Source organism: Phyllostomus hastatus, unplaced genomic scaffold (genome assembly GCF_019186645.2).
Source record: "Phyllostomus hastatus isolate PE091 unplaced genomic scaffold, TTU_PhHast_1.1 phas_contig_948, whole genome shotgun sequence".
NCBI classification, from domain to species: Eukaryota; Metazoa; Chordata; class Mammalia; order Chiroptera; family Phyllostomidae; genus Phyllostomus; species Phyllostomus hastatus.
Window position 1 is genome coordinate 9104388 of NW_025333993.1, and position 19795 is coordinate 9124182.

At 66.0% G+C, this 19795-nt stretch overlaps 1 protein-coding gene across 1 annotated transcript; it reads right to left on the reverse strand.

Moving 5' to 3' along the window:
• Positions 1–393: 393 nt before the first annotated feature.
• IL10RB (interleukin 10 receptor subunit beta) lies at positions 394–18856 on the reverse strand. Its single transcript, XM_045852475.1, has 7 exons — positions 18408–18856; positions 16718–16841; positions 13236–13393; positions 11367–11533; positions 8066–8213; positions 4566–4726; positions 394–1037 (listed from the first exon to the last, which is right to left on the reverse strand). The coding sequence occupies exons 1-7, from the start codon at positions 18547–18549 to the stop codon at positions 846–848; spliced, it is 1092 nt and encodes a 363-aa protein (XP_045708431.1). The 5' UTR covers positions 18550–18856; the 3' UTR covers positions 394–845.
• Positions 18857–19795: the final 939 nt, after the last annotated feature.

Sequence of the window (19795 nt, forward strand, 5' to 3'; positions counted from 1 at the left end):
GTGTGGCCGAGAGGCAGGGACGTTTGTTGCGTGTGTGAGTCGAAGTCGCGCCGTGAGGTTCTGTGTGTCCTGAGCGGCGCTCTATGGGGTGCGTGCTGGGCGGGGGCCCCGGGGTGGGCGTCTTCCGTGGAGATGCTCACCCTCAGGTCTTTCCCTCCCCACGTCCGTCTGTCCGTCCGTGCGGAGGTGGGAACGGACCGGTCACAGTCTGGGGACGGGCTGAGGCGGAGTTCAGAGCCCGGGGCCCCTCTGCTCTCCCACCTTCCTGCCCCGGGAGTGCACCCCCCCACCCCCTGCCCCATGTGGCCAGGCCCTGCCGGCTCTCCGCTGACAGACAGTGGGCAGGGGCTGCGGGACCCCCACCGGGCAAACGCACCGTCTCGAACACACGCGGGCAGGGAGTGGAACTTTAATGGAGGCCAGCGCTGCACGCGGGGCACCCACAGGGCGAGAGGCGAGGCCCCAGGAACCCGCAGCCGGCCCTCCGCACGGCGCGGTCTCTGGGGTCGCGGTGCGGCAGTCCGGTGTGACGTCCTAGCACCCGTTTTCACTCCCCGCCATGGGCGTGTTCAGTTCTCACAGTCACAACGTGTCCCTCCGGGCGGCGAGCCCAGCAGGCCGAAACGACAGCCTCGGTGGGCGAGGCCTTCACCAGGCGGCCGGTTCCCGGGACGGGGAGTCCTTCCGCCAAGCGAGCCTTTCAGACTGGCTCCCGCCGTCCGGCCGTGGTCCCGGGTCCCGGAGGTCCAGACGGGGCCTGGCCCGGGGCGTCCGGGCCCCCGACGGCCGCTCCGATCGCCCTCCGAGGCGGCGGCGAGATGCAGGGCGTGCCCGCTCCTCGGGGACTAGGTGGCGGGCAGGTCCCAGCCCGCCGGCGGTCCGAGGCTGCCGGCGTCCCCGGCTGCATCCTGCCCGCCGCTGTCGCCGCCGCCCCTGGGGAGCTCAGCCACGACACTCAGTTTGTCAAAGACTTCGCTGCCGTCTGCGCACGGGAAGGAGGCAAACAGAAGCCTGTAGCGGTGCGGCTGGCTCAGAAACTGCAGGAGGGGGAGGGGGAGAGAGAGAGAGAAGGTGGGTCATCACTGCATCTCCCCGCGTCCTGTCCTGGGCTGGCGAGGGGTCCACGTGGAGCTCCCGGCCGGCCGGGGACGCCCTTTGGAGGGACATGACCAGAACATGCAGGGGCTCTCCCAGAGTTAACCCTGCGATGACCACAGGGCCAGCAGCTCCGCTCCCGGGGGGGCCACCTGGGAGACCCCCAGGCTGGGTCGCAGAGACACTCGCATGCCGGAGCCCTCCCCCCCGCCTTCCGTCACCACGGCCAGGTGTCCGGTGACGGGCGTGCGGACAGACGGACAGACACACAGTGCGGGTCGCTCAGCCCTGACAGGGGAGGGGACTCGGACACCTGTCACCACGTGGGTGGAAATGAGGTGAAATAAGCCGTAAAAGGGCAAAATGAGATGAGCTCGCTGTCTGAGGCACCCGGAGTCGCCAAACTCGGCGAGACAGGAGGCAGCGGCGGGGCGGCGGCTGGGGCGGCAGTGGGGAGCTCCCAGTGGGGAGCTCCCGTCCACTGGGGACAGAGTCTCGGGCGGGAGACAGCAGCTCTGGGGGCGGGCGGCGGGGACGGGCGGCGGGGACGGCCACACAGCAACGCACACGCTTACTGTCACCAGACTGCAGGCAAAGCGTCGGCCGGCACGCTTCACGTCATGTGCCTCTTACCACGGTTAGGAAACAGCAACGACACATTTGCAGCTCATTTTCTACGTGACTGCGGGCCCCCTGCCGGTCACGCGGCCGCGGCCCAGGCGTCCTTCCTCCAGCGGGCAGGGGCGCCGCGGGCCTGGGAGGTGCGTCTCGGAGTCACGAGTGGACTGCCCTGTGCGCCCTCCGGCCGAGCGAGGGGCCCTCCTGGGGGCTCCCCCGTGCGCCCCCTGGTTCCAGCCCCCCTCCCCCACCCCCACCCCGTCCCGCTCGGTCCAGGGCAGCAGCCACGAGCCACGGGTGGCGAGCTGAGACGCAGCTCGTCCGGCCACGTTCCGCAGACGCGGCAAGCGAGGAGGCACTTCAGCAATTTCTTAAAACACTGACTCCATGTTGAGATATTTTGGACATCTGGGGCTATATGACATAGATGGCAATGAATTTCATCTGCTCCTCTTGCTTTTTTTTTTTCAAAAAAATGTGGCCACTAGGAAATTCAAGACACCGGTGGCGGGCGTTTCATGGACACCGACCCACTGAGGGCTCGTAGCCCCCAGCGGCGGGCCGGTCAGGCGGCAGCTGCGGTCCGACCTCTCTCAGCGGCGAAGGAAGGTGCATACGCGGTTCCCGAAACACCTGCGGCTGCACGGCCCCACCTGCCAGCCCCGTGGGCCCGCCCGCGCTGCCAACCTTCACTGTGAGATGAAGATGGAGGCGTGTCCTTCAGAGCCCGGCGTTGTCCGCCCGCCGCCTCCGGCCGTTCCCTCCGGGTCCCGCCTCTAACGGATCAGTTCCGATGGGACCCCCGCCCTCCGCCCGGGTCTACGCAGCCTCGGGCTCCCCACTGCCGGCTGGTGCGGACAGGCAGCAGCCCCCACCGGGGGAGGGGCTGGAGGAAGGAACCTGCCCAGACCCTGGGATCCAGCCCGTTGGATTCGGGAGAACGGGCTAGGAGCTGCCGTTGACGCTCCCGGGACACGGGGCAGGGGGGAGGGACAGAGGGGCTGCGTGCCGGGCCGGGGTCTGGGCCGGACGCACACAGAAGCGGCTGGTGGCCGGCCCAAGGCATCCGCGTCCAGAGGACCTCACCGGTGCTTCTCCCCGTCCCCAGCAAAGCTCCTGACTCAGGGTCCTGCTCGGGCCCTGGCTGCGGAGGCTCCGTGTGCTGCGCCAGACGCGGCTGTTTCCTCCTTCTGAGGGGCCTCACCTGCCCCCGGCTCCCCGGCTCACCCTGCGTCTCCCCCGGGTCCTTCTCCAGCAGCCCCTGGGGCACCCACCCCGGGGCTGGCCCCGCGGTCTGCTCTGCAGCCTCGGAGGTGAGCGGTCGCACGGGCGGCCCCCGCGCTGCGCCGGCCCCTGGTCTCTGGCCGCCGATCCGCACGTCTGCGCGTCGCCCCACCCGTCCTTTCCTGCCAGGCGGGGGTCCTGGGTGATGGAGCTCCAAGCAAAACTCGCAGGGGCACGGCTTTCCTTCCGTTCGGCTCGCCGAGCACCAGGCACCTTCTGCCCAAGGGAAGGGCCGCCCTGTCTGTGGTCTGTGTTCCCTGCTGCGGAGTCCCGCCTTTCACCCCCAGCAGATCCTCGGCTCCCCGTGGGGCTTGCATTCTGGCTGGCATTCCTGCTAGAAGGTTCCAGCCGCCCCAACACCCGTGCCTGGGGTCACTGTCTCTGATCCCCCTCACGGTACAGGAGCCCGTCACCCAGCTCTCACGAGTGCGGGACCTGAGGGGCTCCCAGCCCCCCATGCGGCCCCAGGACCCGCCCCCCCAAGGAGGTGGCCTCTTGGCAGGGGCGGGAGCCTTTCCCGGGGGGCAGCCTGTGTCGGTGGGCTGGCCGGTGTGGGGACGACGCCGGACATCGGCGTCACATCCAGACGCAAACAGGGCCAGAGGGGCGGGAAGAGACGAGGCCCCGGTGACCCACACTTCAGAGCGTGGGGACTCGCCCCTGAAGACCCAGGCCCTGCAGGACAGAGTGGGCTGGGTTTTCCACTCCGAGGGGAGGGGAGGGGCCCGGTGTCCTGTCTCAGCCCGGCCACAGCTAAGGAAGAGCCACGCAAGGTGGTGTCCAGGGGTCTGTGGGTCTGCGGGGGGACAGTGGCGGCGCAAGGGCAGGGGTGTGACTGGGGCTCCTGAGACCGACGGCGGTGGGAGCTTGTGCCACTGGCCTCCCTCCCGCGCCCACCCAGGAAAGGCTGAGCACGGCAGGAGCTGCACTGGGGACCCGGTGGTCCCGGGGTGGCCTCTGGTGGACACGACAGGGAGCCCCCACCCCCTTCGGGAGGGAGGCACTCGTCCCCCTCAGGCGCCAGGAGCTGAGCGTCTCCCCCAGGGGCCTCCGTGCTGGCAGCCCTTCCCGGGCGAGGCCCACATCCCGCCCACGGTGAGCGGCTCCCCGGCCCTCTGGCCTCGGCTTGGGACGTCTCTGAGGGGCCGCCCAGCTCCAGGGCTCCCGGAGGCCTCGGCTAGGACCGCATCCCCCATCTCTGCCCCCACTGCCCTGCCACCCTCCACCCTCAGAGGGCTATCCCCAAGGGTGCTCCCCACTACGCCCTCCGGATGCAAACGTCCGTCTCGGCACCTGTGTCCTGGGGAGTGAGAGCACAAGGGGGCCCCCTGGGGCATCCAGGCTGGAGGGGTGGCCTTGGGGACACAGCTCTGAGCCTCCCTTCGGCCCGGCCGGGCACAGGCCCCGGGAGGGGCCCGGCAGGCAGACCCGTGTCTTCCTCTGGGATAACCCTCAGCGCGGCCGAGGCGGCCCTGACTCGGGGGGGGGGGGGGCGGGGAGCTCCACGCGGTCGGTCGGTCGGTCGGTCATGGTTTCCCCTCCACCCGGCCCCCCCCCCCCACACCTACCTCCTTCAGGTGCTGCGGGAGCGCGTTCCCCCGGGAGAAGGCACGCCTGGTCCTCCTGTAGACGCACCACAGCAGGGCGGAGCAGCCCAGCAGCACCAGGCAGGTGGCACACACCGCGGCGCCCAGCACGGCGGCCACCACGATCCAGGAGGGGGCTGCTTCTGCGGGGAGGACGCAGGTGTCAGCCTCCTGTCCTTGTCCGGCCGTGACCTCGCAGCGCTGTCCTCCCCACCTGGGAGCAGGGGGGTCCGGGGACAGGTTCCCCCTCATTGGCAGGACCCGGCGCTTCAGACAAGCCCCGCCCTCCCCGATCTCCCTCCCGGCCGGGCTGCTGGCACACTCACACAGAGAACCATGAGCGAGGACTCGGGTCCCCTGTCAGGGGCAGCCTCAGGGGAGAGCCTCTTCACCTACACCCTCTCTGCAAAGGCTCTTGACCTTGTCGTCGCAGCCGCCGCGCTGCCGGCACCCCGCCCCTCCGTTTTATCCACAGGGATGTCGCGCCCTCCCGCACACCCCACAGATCAACCTGCGGGCGGGCGTCCCCGGCACAGACCGCCTGCGCTCAGCCCGGCCGGCCCTCCCTCGCTCACCAGCTGAGCCACTCTGGGCAGGTCGGCCCCCGCCCCCGAGCCTCCCCCCCAGCCTCCCCGCTCCTCTCTGCGGGAGGGAAGACCCTCGCGAAGCTCCCCCGCACACGGGTCGTGAGGCCGGAATGGGACGACCGTGTGCAGACGACTCTACAGAGATGTCTGGCAGAAGCCGGTTTTCAACGGGGCCTACTTTTCCTTTCTTTTTACGAAATGTTTGGTTTTCGTCAGGGAATGGGGGGTCCCGTCCAGCCCCAAGATATTTGAGAAACTGCCCCGTCTGGTCACCCTGTACGGCTCACGCCGCGTTTCTCGACATAAACCTTGGGGATCCCTAAAATGGGGCTTCAGCACTGTCGGGATCAGTGACTGTGGTGGCGTCCGACATGCACTGAGACTGAGCTCCGTGCTGGGCGCTGCTGAGCACCCCCACCCCCCCAGCCTCCAGCAGGTTAGGACTCGCCCCGCGTCATGCCGTGCTGGAGTTCACGGCGGGGAAGGATGGGACCGGGGACAACCAGGCCGTTCTCAAGGGTCTGGGGGAACGGCCGGCGGGTGCGGACAGGAGAGAGGGACGGTTCCCACGTCAGGGGCTGCAGTGCGCCCAGCAGGACGGGGCCCCGGGGGGGACCCGGGCCCAAGCACAGGGGGGGCTCCCGAGAGCAACACGGCGAGGGAGAGAAGCGCAGAGAGGGTCCCAGGGCCCCGCTCGCAGGCGGCGCGCACCCTGGAGGCTGGCTTCTGTTGCTCACAGCCGCTGCCGACGGGCTCCACCAGCTCACGCCGCGGAAGGGGGCTCGGGCGGGTCCACGTAGCCACTGACCGTGGACCTCGGCCCGGATTCGGGGCGGGGGGGTGGTGGTGGCAGGAGGAGGAAGGAGGGCCAGCAGAGCCCCCTCCAGAGAGACAGCAAGACCTTTCACTTCCCACGAGGCTTTGCAGTCTCCCGAGAAACCAGCTGTGGCGAGGGCAGAGCGGCTCCGACCTTGCTGCAGGTCGCGCTGGGGACAGGGAGGCCCCTGGCTCGGGCCGCGCCCCGCGTGCTCACGAAAGAAGAGGGCGAACACCAACAACCAGGGAGCTACGGGAGCCGCAGCCCGTGAGGCCGAGGCTGGTCGGCAGAAAAAGCACGGCCGTTCCGGAGGGAATGAGTAAGGGGCCGCCCACACACCCTCGAAAGGGGTGAGGGCGGCAACTGAAAATAATGACGTTACAGCACCAAAAAGAAACCGGCCCTGAGAGCTGGCTGGCAGGGCGCAGTGCACTGAGCACCAGCCTGTGGACTGAAAGGTCAGCGGTTCAATTCCCGGTCAGGGCACGTGCCTGGGTTTTGGGCCAGGTTCCCGGTAGGGGGTGGGCGAGAGGCACCCGACTGAGGTTCCTCTGGCAGGTTGGTGTTCCCCTCCCTCTCTTTCTCCCTCCCTCCCACTGCTCTACAAATAAATAAATAAAATCTTCAACAAAAAACCACCTAAAAAATAAAAGAAATTTGTTCCAAGTGGCTGCCTTTTCTTTTTCGCACTGAGTTCCTTGCTGGTAAATCACGGCACGTTATGGGCTGGCGCTGCTAGTCCTCCAGAAAGGCGTGGAAGGAGCCACCGTGCTCAGCATGCTGGTCTGCAGGGCGCGGGGCGGCCTCCCCGAGGGGGAACCGCCGTCCTGGCCGCGCACGCGGGGCCTCGGGGCTCTCATCTTGGGAACGACCCCAGAATGCGGAGCCCAGGTGCGCAACGCTGCTCTCCACACGGGCGGGCATCGGCTTCAGCGGGTACTTGCCCGCGCCCCTCCCGACCAGGTGGGGACAAGGAAACAGCAGCTTCCGGAGCAGCGCCCCGCATGCGGAAGGAAGCACGGGGGGTGGGGGGGCGGCCAGCAGGTGGGAGGGAAATGTGTCCTGGGACGGGAGCAGCCTGGGCACGCGGGTGAGGGGCCCGGAGCTCCCCCGGCCGATCGGGGGGCGAGAGGAAGCGAACTCGGGGGGAACTGAGTCCAGCGACAGAGCCAGCACTCGGGAGGCGCCGGCTGCACAGGAACGATGAATTAAGGCGAACACAGCAGGGCAGTTCGTGGGATCTGCCCCGGCACACGGCTGGCAAAGAGGCCAGGGGGCCAGGGCCTCTCTCGGGGCGTTCTCTGTCACCCTCCCCTGCGTTTCCCTGGCCCCAGCTCCGGGCCTTGCTCCCAGAAGGGCCCAGCAAGTGAAACAGCCGGGAGGGACATGTCTGCCCTCACCCCCCCTTGGCCTGAGCGGGCTGAGCCTCTGATGCGGCCTTTGGGTGACACAAGGCCCGGGTGTGCAGACAGCTGGCCACGAGTTTGTCACCCTGGCCACACCGGTGCAGTGTCTGCGCGGGAATACACTCAGGGTCCAGGCCTACGGGGACCCGCCCCCCACCCTCCTTCCCTCCCGTGTTCCTTAAGAAACCACCACCGTGGAGGCTCCCTGGGGGTCTCGGTGCTGAGGTCCCGACACCCACGTCACGATCACCCCCGACACCAGCCTCGCCTGCTGGAGTGACTGGGTTCTAGAACCTGCCCCTTCCCATCACGTGTCTGAAGGAGCTGGAGACAGCAGCCTTTGCTGGTGGTCTCGGGGGGGGGGGCGGGGGGGGACAGACGGGACTCGGCTCAGGGAGCCTGGGAGGGCAGGCTGAGCGGAGAGCAGGCGGCGCACGGGGGCTGGCCTCAGCGCCCCGGACGGGAGGCGTCTGTCCGTCTGTCCGTCCCTTCATGCCAAGAGCCAGTGTGCTGCCTCTCCGCCCAGCACGAGGCCCGTTGGTCAGGGCCGCCCTGGGCGGGGGTCTGAGCTGGACCGGCGACCTCTGGGCAGCCTCCCGAGCCTCGTAGGCGCCGGGGCCTGGGAAGCCGCTTACCGCGCCCGAGAGGGGCCGCGGCCCCACCCCGACTCACCGGCACCGGAGGTCTGCTGGCACACGGGCTCGCTCCACGCCCCGGACTTGTTCTGGTCGCGGAGAAACCCTTGGACGCGGACGCAGTACGTGGTCTGGGGCTCCAGGCTCCGCAGGACCTCGAAGTCACGCTGGCAAGCCACTGTGTGCTGGGGACGGAGACCAAAGTAAGGGCCCGGCTCCACAGTGAGGGGACATCATCGTCTCCCCCCGCCCCCCCACACACACTCTCCAACTGCACCTGGATGTCGGGCTCAGGGGGGAGGACGAGGGAGCCCCCCTCTCCCAGGTCGTGTCCATGTCCGCTCCGAGGGGCGGGCGGGGGCTGGCTGTGGCCCTCACAAACAGCTCCTTGCCTGCGCTCCCCAGGTTAAAGGGCATGCAAGCCGCCCCATTCCTCTTTTAAAAAGATGCACTGGTTGCATGCATTGAATCCCCCCTCCCCACCACCACCTGACGGGCGTCCTTACGGAGAGAAGAGCTTTGACACAGACGCACAGGGAGACGGCGGGGCAGTGGTCCGGGCGATGCTCCCACGGGCCCGGGAGCTGAGACCGCCAGCCCCGCTGGGAGCTGGGAGGGGGGCCTGGGGGCAGAGGCCCCCAGCCTCCGGGCACGGCCCCGCCACCCCCTGGTCTCGGCCTCCCGGCCCCCAGAACCTGGACCCGACACGCTCCGGATCCCGGGGGACCGGTCGGCGGCGTTCTGGGGCAGCAGCCCGAGCGACCCTCCCCCCGGGTGGTCGTCTACAGGGAGACCCGCTGTCCCCTCCTCGCCAAGGCAAGCGCGTGTGTCCGGCGCCGGCTGCCTGGGCTTCCCCCGGTCTCTCCTCCCCTCGGGCCCCCTGGGCTGCCCCCCTGGGGCGGCCGCCTCACCCGGACGGCACACGCCACACCTGCGCGGGGGCGGGGGCTCCCTGGTCCCCTCCGTCTGAACGTAAGATATCACGGCTGATGACGGATTCCCGAACGTGAGAATCCGGAGTCGTTTCCGGTGGAATGAAGGGAACCGGGAGCATCCCCCACTTGGGTCTCCTCCATGGGGGGGGGGGGGGGGACGCCCTTACGGGAGAGTCCCACGTACGGTCTGTTACAGGAAGAGCGCCTTCCGCACAGAGAGAACAGAGGCGCCTCCTTCCTTCAGCGACTGGCTGTTGTTCTCCGGGGACGGGGTGTGTGGCCCTGTGGCCGACACCCCTGTCTCGTGCGTGCGAGGAGCTACATTCGCTGCGGGCGAGCGCGGGACGCCTTCCGATAACGAGGAACAAGAGCGTCCCCCAGACCCCCGTCTCGCACTTCCAGGGAACCCTCGGAACCTCCCGGCGCTCTCTCCGCAGCCCCCCGCCCCCCTCGCAGAGCGGCCAGAGGCGGCGGGCGGGGGAGGCCGCCCAGGGGTGCCCGCTCGCTCGCTGCTCTGCCCGGCCACCCCGTGGCGCTTCCGGGGCGATCTTCTCGCCTCCCCCCTCGGGAAGCGGCAGGATTTCTGAGCGCCTTTTCCGCTGCGAGTTTAGGCCGTAGCCTGGCGGGCGCCCGCTCGGGAGGAAGCCTTGGCGTCCCAGAGAGAACCGCCTTCTCCGAGCCCCTCTCTGGCGGCTGGGGCAGGACACCCCAGACTGGGCGGTTCCGGAACCAGGAGGCTGGACGTCCAGACCCAGGTCTGCCCAGGGTCCCTTCCCGCTTCCCGGCTGCCCATTTCCTCGATGAGCCCTCACGCGACCAGGTCTCCTTCCTACACGCAGGAACCTCCCTCACGGGGCTCGGCCTTCGTGGCCTCACCCCTGCCCTCCTAGGACCATTGCATTTGGGATCACGTGTCAACCAGGAATTTGGGGGGGGGCCCAAACATTCAGCCGATAGCCCATGTAAACCAGTCTTCGCAACACCGCAGGCACGGCACCCCAAGGGCCCAGGAGTGGGGTGAACAGGTGAGCAGATGCCCGTCCTGTGGGCGTGTTCGAGATAAGAAGCTCACCAGACACTCGGAGGCCCTCGGGCCACTGGCCGTGGACTCCAGCCCTGAGCCAGAGTCCACCGCACCCTCTCTGAGCAGGTGAGCCCCGTCTCAGCTCCACACCTCAGAGCAGAGCAGAGACACCCCCACCTAATGAGCCACCATAAGGCGTATCATTCTGTGTTGCTTTCCAGACACACTTCTCCCGGGGGCCGAACTACGGGCCACCCGGCCGGGTCTTCGAGGAAGGTGGACATCTCCCATCATTCCACGGAGCATTTTCTGGGGCGGGGGTGAAGTGAACCTGAGATTCCGTGGGGGCTCTGCAGTGTGTGTGTGCAGATTTAACTGCGTCGTCCTGCGACAGTGCACGTGGGCAACTCTATCCTCCAAAACGCTTGAGGAGCAGGTGACGAAAATCAACGTTCTGACGTAGAGGAGATGACACAGACGCAAGGCCACGTACATAACACACGTGTGAGTCAGGCACGGCCACCAAGGACACTCGGCCCCACGCGCTGAGCACAAGAACAGGGCCTGTCCGGGGGGGACCAATGACGGCGGCCTGCCCACGCCCGCACGGGGCCGGGGCTGGGGCCCCGGCTGCCGGCCGTGCGCACTGGGCCACACGGCAAGTCTGTTTTCTCACCGCGACCTCGACCACCCCAGCAGGCCCGTGGAGCAGGCCACCCCTTGTTTATTAAGGAAGCGGGTTGTTAGCCCATTTGGCAGACACGAGGAAGCAAAGTGAGGCCAGGCACAGTGGCCGAGGCCGCGTTCCGGCGGGTCTCTGCATGCCCAGCCCCCGTGTTTGGAGGAGCTGAACCCCGACAAGGAGGAGAGCAACGCGGGAAAGTGGCCCCAACAGGTAAAAGGACACGCTGGTCATCCAGCATCCGGGGGAGGGGCTGCCTGACGGTGGATCTGACTCTTGGGGGTCGGGTGGGGGAGGGGCTTAGGGCTGCTGCCAGGAAACCCCAGTCCCTCAGCCGATTGCCTCACTCAGCGGATTCCCAGCTCCCCGGCACTCGCTGAGTCAGCTCTGCCTTCTCCCGCGACTTCCCTTCTCAGGAAGACCGGCCTGCATGACACGACACGGGACCCGCCCTGGACGTCTGCTCTACGTGTCTCCTCGGGGCCTGGGAGGCATGGGTCAGGGCCACCGATCAGCCTTTAGATGGGGGGGGGGTGCTTCGGGCGCTCAGAAGACCAGGCCTCGGGTCCTCTGGACCCTAAGCTGCCACCACCTTGTGAGACCCTGCCTACGTGGCCCCCTCACCCCCTCCCTCCATGGTCACGAGGACGGGGAGCTACGCCTGAGACGCGCAGGGCCTGCCTGGCTCACCGCTCACCGTGTCGTCGGAGCCGTTCTTCCAGTACTGCATGTTGTAAACCCACGAGTCGTAGAAGGTCCTCATGGTCCAGGTTCCATGCTCCTTATCAATCCCGGGGGCCAAGAACCGTACTTGTAAAGAGTTGGCAACCACCTCTACGTGTACCCCGGGAGGTCCGATAGCGGCTGCAAACGCGAGAACAAAGCAAAACGGCGATCAGAAATCACACTTCAAACAGGTCGGCGTTCCCTGGCTGGCATAGCTCAGTGGATTGAGCGTGGGCTGAGAACCAAAGTGTTGCAGGTTCGATTCCCAGTCAGGGCACATGCCTGGGTTGCAGGCCACGACCCCCAGCAACCGCACATTGACGTTTCTCTCTCTCTCTTTCTCCCTCCCTTCCCTCTCTAAAAATAAATAAAATCTTAAAAAAAAAACAGTACTCATAACCCTTTAAAAAAACAAAACAAAACAAAACAAAAAAGCAAACAAAAAAAACGTCGGCGTTTATTTCTGTGACCGGGCCAACCAGTCGGCCTATTGGAGCGCTCTGCCCTTTGACCCGCAGATGGGCTGTGCGCGGGCCTGCGGCCTGGGGGCAACTGGGCTGGAGCTCATGGCCTGGGTGGGTGAGCAGCAGGCTGGCCCCGCCGGGCCTGCCAAAGCGCCCGAGATGCTTGCACGCGTGTGGTGACCCACCACTGACGCGTGTCCCAGAGGGCACCCCTGTGGCTGAGCGGCGCCAGGCCATGCGTGGGCCATTCCAGACCTCCTCGTTCACGGCGCTGGCCCCAACTGCTGCTCCCCCCGCGGCACTACAGGTATTACATTTACATTTAACTCCCTCACTCCCTGACCATCCTGGCTCCCCCACTGCTGGGGTCCACCCTGCCTGGTCTCAGGAACTGTGACCCCCCTGTGACTTAGGCTGAATGAGAGACCTCCGGACCAGGAGACACTGAGGAGACAAAACTCATTTCCCTGGCGTGGACGCTGCCTGTTGTAACTCCTGGCTCCCTGTGCATGATCGGCAGTCGATGACGGGTAACAATTCTCTAGGAAAGAGAATGAACCTAAGACAGACGCGATCACGTGGGAATGCCCTCAGGGGAGAGACTCAGGGGGCTGTGGAAATGAAGGGGTGATGGACATCGACCCTTGCCCCCTCGGCTTTGTCAAAGCTTGAGTCCTTGTTCTTAGTTGTGAGAAATCCAAGTCTCCCGGCTGGCTCTGTCTCCTCTGCCCGACTCAGGCCTGCAGAAATAGCAGGGGTGGTGCAGCCCCGACCAGAGTCGGCAGACCCCCGGGGTCATCAGGCCTGGGACATAGAATACGAAAGATCCTGTGAGACCTGCTTGCTGGAGGATGCTCTCGAATGAGAGTATGCAGGCCCAGGCAGGAAACGGGACTAGCCTTCTTAAGTGATAAAACCCCAAAATCTCAGCCCAGAATCCCAGCGGGAGATCTGTCAGTCCCTTTGAAAGCTACCTATTCCTTTTGATCTTCCCGGCCAGGCTGTAATCCACAAACCGTGTCTGAATTCTTCATAAAAGCCCGCTCGGGCGGGCAAACGGGGCGCTCTCCCCAGAGAGAGTGGCCGTTCCGTCCCTATTCCCCCACAGGACTCGGTTGTCTGCGTGCATGTTCTTCTCGTGCTTCGACGAGCATCCCCAGCAGCGATGGATGCTGCCGGTCGGGATCGGCCACACCCCAAGAACTTCTCGAGGGCCACACGCCCTCCGCTGCAGGCTCCCTCAGCGCCCTGCATGAGTCCATCCTCCCCTCGGCGGGCGGGCGGGCACCCGGTGACCTCCCGCTGGCGGGCCAGCCCGAGGGGAGCACCGAGGCCCAAGGACAGCAGCACAGAGGGCGGAACACAAGGGGACTTACTGTCATCCACGGGGCAGAAGATGAGGGTCACCCACTGGGAGTGCTCGTCCGCCCGTTCCGCCCTGACTCTCAAGGTGTGGTTGCCGTACTTGGAGAGCCCGGAGAAGTCACAGCGGGTCAGGGCGGTGCCGGCGCACACGTCCTGGAATTTCCGGTAACTGCAAAGCCGGCAAGAGGAAACCATTAGCGCTGCCCTCCTGGCCCCGGGGCCGCGGGCCCTGCTGCGGGGGCCGGTGGGGGGGGCGGGGCGGGAGGGAGAAGCAGTGCAAACGCTTCGTCTCCCACTGTGACGACCAGGACGCATCCTCCACAAGCGTTTCACAGACGGTGCCCCACGGGACCTCAGGATCCTTGAGACGCTTCAAAAACAGGCCATTCCACGGCCCAGGGAGTTGGAGCGAGGGTGAAGCGGCGTCCGTCTTCACCACAGAGCTTCTCCGGGACGCTCCCACCCCCGTGTGCACGCGTCTCTCCGGAAGGGGGGGGAGGGGTGGACGCCCCTGCCCTGGACGAAGACAGCTCCCTGCCCTGCTCCCGGGCGCCTGAGACTGCGGGACGCGGCTCGCGCGGTATCGGCAGACACAGGCCAGCCGCCCCGAGTCGATGACGACTTGGCGTAACATCCTATACGTGACCAGAGTCACTGCTGTCACGCTGGAAAGACGGGACACAATGCGTGGAGCTCCAGCCCGGACACCAGCCGCGGGAGGGAGGGAGGGAGGGAGGGAGGGAGGGACGGAGGGAGGGGCTCGAAGTGGAAGAAGCAACGAGGGGTCTGGACACCCCGCAGCTGCCCGCGACCTGACCACCCGCAGCCTCCGCAGGCGGGATCCGCTCCCCCTGAGCCCCGAAGAGCCGGGCTCTCGTCCTGCCGACAGCGCGGACTTTGTCCGACTGGTTCCCCGGCACAACTTCCCGAGGCCGCGCCGCAGCCCTTGCGGCTGGCTGAGCTCAGAGGTGACAAGGCAGGCGCTGACGCGCACACCGATGGCTCACACGGCGGGGCAGCTGGTGTCCGGCGTGGTGCCGCCTGTGTTCTCAGTGTCACCCTCTGGTTGTGCAGATGACACGCAGGCGTGGACGGCCCTAGGAGCTCGGCCGACGGGACGCGGGTCGGCCTGACTGTGAGCCCGCGGCTCCGGGCACCACGCACGCCCGACTGGGGGCTGGGTGAGATGTGGGGCGACCCCTTGCGAAGAGCAGGTAGAGCTGAGCGGGCTCACGGCCACTCGCAACCCAGGTTTCCCACTCACCGCACCGCAGGCCTCGCGCCGATCAGCCAGCCCCGTGGCCGCCTCACGTCCCACGGTCCGCAAATTCCAGGGCCCGGCCCCCTGAGCGGGGTTCCTCCTGGGGCCCCCCTCCTTCACGCAAACACATGGGCCCGTCGGCTGGAACACCAAGTACTTCCACAGCTCTTCCACGTAACGCCTCTTTTTTATGAGGTGTTTTATCACGTCCAGAATATCTTCCTCCCCATTAAATAGGCAATATGATCGCTCCCCACATTTACATGTAATGTTTTTCAGATGTTTCCATATGGAAATCACAAATACAGCCCTGGCCGGTGTGGCTCAGTGGGTTGGAGCGTCGCCCTGCGAACCGGAAGGTCACGGGTTCAATTCCTGGGCAGGGCGCATGCCTGCATTGAGGGTTTCGTCCCCAGTCAGGGAGCCTATGAGAGACAACCAGTCGGTGTTTCTCTCACTTTGATGGTTCTCTCCCCTGCTCCCTCCCTTCCCTCTCTTCCCCTCTCCCTAAAATCAGTACGCACGTCCTCAAGTGAGGATTGACAGAAACACACACGCATTTACTTATTTATAAAACCAGTCGCACGTGCTCTGAGGTGCCCCTCCTCCGGCACCCCTGCCCAGTGCAACCACTCAGGCGCGAGTCTAAGCAAAGCTTTGACAGAGCCACAGAGGACTAGTCAGAGTTTTCTGGAACAGACTTCTCCCCCAAGGACACCCCCAGCATGGTTTTGTGTCCTGGGCACTTCCACACCGAGGAGACTGGGAAGTCACTGGAAAATCTCACGTCCAAACCCAACCCTCTACTACCAGGACAAGGCACGGACACCACAAATAAGCCCCGGGGGCTGGGGGGGGGGACAGAGGGAGGGAAGTGACATCTCTACGGCCAGGCGACCGGGGGCGGGGGGCAGAGGCGATGTGACAAGGGCAGTCAGCGCTGGAAACGGCAGGAGAAAACCCCGCCGCAGCACGGCGCCCCCTCAGGCCGGGGCAGGTGCCCAGAAGCGGACGGGGCCGTGAGCGGGCGAGGGGACTGTGTCAGCGCGACCCCCCGAGCACCTGTGGGTGGCTGCGCAGCTGCGCACACTGCCCTCGCTCGCGGGAAACACACAGAGAACTGTGAAGGGGCAACGGGCACGAGGTGGGAGACGGGGGAACACCTGGCGACCCCCCCAGACGGGTGAATCTGGATGTAGGTTGTCAGGACGTTCTTTGTATTGCACTGGAAATTTTGAAACGTTCTGTCAGCTCGGACTTCTTCTCTCAAACTAAACCGTGGAAAACATTCGGCTCTGCACTTCTTCCCGGACTCGGCGGGCCTTGGCCGCGTCTGTGCAGTGAGTGCCAGCTGCGTGAGCAGGGCGCGGGGTGGAGGGACTCTGGGCCCCACGCTTCCTCCTGCCCCCTCCCCCCCTCCCCCGCAGGGACTGCCTGCCTGTGCACGTGAGTCACACTGGAAGCAGGTGGCCTGCTGCCGTCTGCACCTGGCATAAAGGTGTGTCACCTGCTGTCCAGCCCATGGCGTGCAGTGGCAGGCTGCTGAGACCCCTCCAGGCAGGACAGGCCCCGGGAGGTCCGGGCACCTTGGCGGTGATGTCTTTGACACGCACCCTCCCTCCCTGCGTGAGTCCCCGATGTTTCCAGGACACAGAGCTTTTCCCCTTACGTTCACCCTCAAGACGCAGGCAGGGCAGCACCGGGCACCCAGCACGCAAACTCCGGCGCCCACGGCACAGGGGCGAGCCCTGTGCTCTGTGGGGAGGGGGCTGCTGGGGGCACGAGGGGCGTGCTGACCGGGCCTCCATTTCCTCGGATGGCTTCCTCCCGCATATGGCTGGCATCTAGCAACACCCCTCTGATAACGGGGGCTGGTGTCAGCAACGGTGTTCTCAAAAGAAACACCGACACGTTTGCTTTGTCACAGGCCACCACTGCGCGGGGACCTCCACGCCCAGGTGATAAAATGTCTCTGCCTCCCGCCTCCCCTGCGATGGTCCAGCCTCGCGCCATCGTAAGACGAAGTGAAAGGAACGTCACCCGTCCCCTTCCAGAGCACAGTGTGTTCACAGAGCTGCCGGGACAGAAAGGAAAAGGCCAGCAGGGAGGCTCCCGTGGGCTGTCACAGTCGCCTGGGCGACGGCAGTCGGACTCCCTCCTGTGGCCCCGCACAGGGACCGGCCTCGGCCACCGTCCTCAGGCACCTTCCTGCCAAGGACGCCCCAGACTCACCTGAAGTACTGAGCCGTGAAAGTCAGATTCCCTTCGGGAAAAGCAGGAGACTCCCACTCTAGAATGTTCTTGAAGTTAACTGAATTCATTCTGACGTTTTCAGGAGGAGGGACCATTCCTAATGCTGTGAAAAGAAAGGGAAAGACATTTGCAGCTTTTTTCCCTCAAAAAGGCCGTCCGAGAAAACGACCACATCCGACACGCGGGTTTCCTACGGCCCCTTGTCCTCCAATGGGCACGCGGGCGGGGACGGAAAGCTGTGAGGTGGGCAGGAGGCGTGCCCCCTGCGCTTTCGGATGCACTTGCTGTGGAGAAGCAGAACCTGACCTCCACCCCTGGCTTGGGCACCTGAGGCCGTCGGGCGGGGGCGGGGAGAGCGAGGGTCCCAGTTTAGCCACGTCAGGCGGCGGGTGACCGTGGGCCATGGCAGGGACAGCCAGACGACAGGGTCTCAGGCACTGCGGGCAGATCTGGGCGGGAGACGGAGGCCACGTTCGGACGCGTCGGTAGAAAAGGTCAAACACGTGCAAAGGAAGAGGGACGTGCACGAGAAACCGTCCCGGACCCAGCACCGCTCGGCCGGCGGAGATGGGGGTCTGAGCCAGGGCCCGAGGCTGGGAGCCCGTGCCAGGGGCTGCTGGTGTCCCCCTGGGGGGGTGGGGGGTGGTGCAGGGAAGGACAGGAGAGGGCCTGGCTGTGAACTTGGTCCTGGCCAAGGTGGGAGAGCCGGGGCGGAAGCAGCCGAGGGAAGGACAGCGCCGGGGAGCGTGGCCGGCAGCCGGGAGGCGTCCGTCCGAGAGGGAGGGTCCGTGGCCGCGTGCACCGGGGCAGGGGGTTTGGAGGAGGGTCCTCACGGCTGCCCTCACAGTCAGTTTCAAATCCCGGGTCTAGGGGTCACCTCGCTTTCCGCCTCCCCCAGACACCCGGTCTTTCCCCCAGACCACCAGCCACCCCCCAGAGCTGCAGCTGACAGCGGCCCGGACCCGATGGATGGTCACAAGGTCAGGTCCTCTGCAGGCTCAAGAGAACGCCTGGACCTACGTCAGGTGCCAGCTCCTGAGCCCGAAGGTGGAATGACCTCCCCACCACCCCCCTACCCTCCCACGAGACCGCGGGGACAGACCTCAGAGCTGTCCTCCACCCCTGGAGAGATGGCTCCCAGCACGGCCCTGAACCCCTAACCCCCAGTGCCTTGTGACTCTGCCCCCTGGAATCTGCCACCTAGTCGCCATCAGGGAGTTGGGGCTCCCGTTCCCTCACGGCGCCATTTATGATCAAGTAGGCAGTATGTCCCTCCTGCAGTTCTGGGGTCTGGTGTGTGGCTCTGCCAGCCAAGAGGACGGACTTTCTGCCCTTTCACAGTGGCAGGAAAGGACTCCCTGGCTTTAGAACTCAGAAGCCACAGACTTGGAGTTGAGGCGGAAGAATCCAGATGCTGGGGTGCTGAGCGCTGAGTGGGAGGCCAGGGAGGCCTACCGGGCACCGGTTCCTTCCAGGGGGCCCACGGGGTGCGCTCAGGGGGCGAGCCCTTTGGGGTCTTCACTGCCCGACGTCGCACTCCCCTCGGGTTCCCAAGCGCGCCTGTGGGGACGCCCCTGCGGATCCGGGCCCGAGCAGGTGGCCAGCCCTGCAGAGGAGGAGCCTGCGCCCCGGGACCGCCCGGCCGGGACCCTTAGACGCGGGGCCTTACCTGACACCAGGAGGCAGCTGCCTAGCCAGCTCCGGAGGCTGCGCGCCATGCCCGCGCGGGGAGCCCCGAGGGCGCTGGGGGCAGTGGGTTTACGTCCCCAAGTCCCCTTGGTGCCGCGACACCGCGGCCCGCCCAGCGCCATAGCGCTTCCGGGAGCCCGCGGGGCGTGGCCCCCAGGTTCCACTTTTGCCCACGCCCCGGCGTCCCGCCCGGCCGGGTGGGCGGGGCCGCGGAGGAGGACCGGGACCTCGCCCCTCCCTCCGCGGGAGTGGAGAACACCCGCAGCAAAACAGGTCCCCAAACTGCAGCGCGCTGTCCCGCACCGCGCGCTCTGAAAGCCCCGCCCGGAGCTCAACACAGGCCAGCGCGTCCCGGAGGTGCCACCTGGCCAGTGACTCTCCCGCCACCGCCAGCGCTGCGTTTCCCGTTCCTCCGGCGAGCGGGCGTGCACCCGGCGACCCCGCCTCGCCTGCCAGCTGGCTTCGGAGCGCTCCTGGGGCGCCTGCGGTTCACCCTTCCCCTTCTGGGGCAAACCAACGACGCACACCCAAGTCATTGATTTGGCAATGTCGTTTCTGTCACAGGACTGCAGGGGATTTCCTCTTTTTGAACTTCCCCAGCGGGGAGGCTGTGAACCCCAGACAGGGGAAGCGCTGGGGCCGCGGGGGCAGGACCCTGGGACTGTCGACGCGCGCGCCCTCGCCCTGCGCAGCGGCGTTGCGGTTCCGCGCAACCGTACAGGGGCCGGCAGACCCCAATCCGTGGCCCCGCGCGCTCGCTAAGGAGAAGCCGCTCCCAGAACGCCCCGCGTTTCTATTAGCAAGTGTTACGTGGAGTGTCCTTTCCCAGCCTCCAACCGCTATACAGAATTTGAAAACACACCCGTCCGCACGCTGCTGTACAAGATCGCCCCGGAAATCTTTCAAAATACGACAGTTGCACCGGGAGGGCAGGGAGAAGTGGGCTCCGGTGCGAGGAAGTCCCTCTTCTAAGAATCAGAGTTGCGCCAGAGGAATGCTCCCCATCGCACGACCTCTCCTCTGCGTTCCTTTAGAGCAATTATAAAAAGAACCGACTCAAAGTCCTGGAGCTAGGACTCATGTAATTTTTGTCCCCCCCTCCCCCACTTTGAAAGGACCCAGAAAAAGGTCTGAGAATCCTGCTCCTGGGCGAGGACCCTAATACACTTCGTTCACCCTGGGAGCCTCCTTGCAGCACCTCCGCGGGAGTCTTAAGTCCCCTGTATTTCCTGGCATTTGTCTCGGAGATTCCCCGAGCCCAGTCTGCTCATTTCACAAGTAGAGACGCAGACCCCGAGGGGCTGAGCCACGTGCTCAGGGGCACACAGTGGAATGGACTTCGGGGGATGGGTCCTGCCCTGCGCTGGT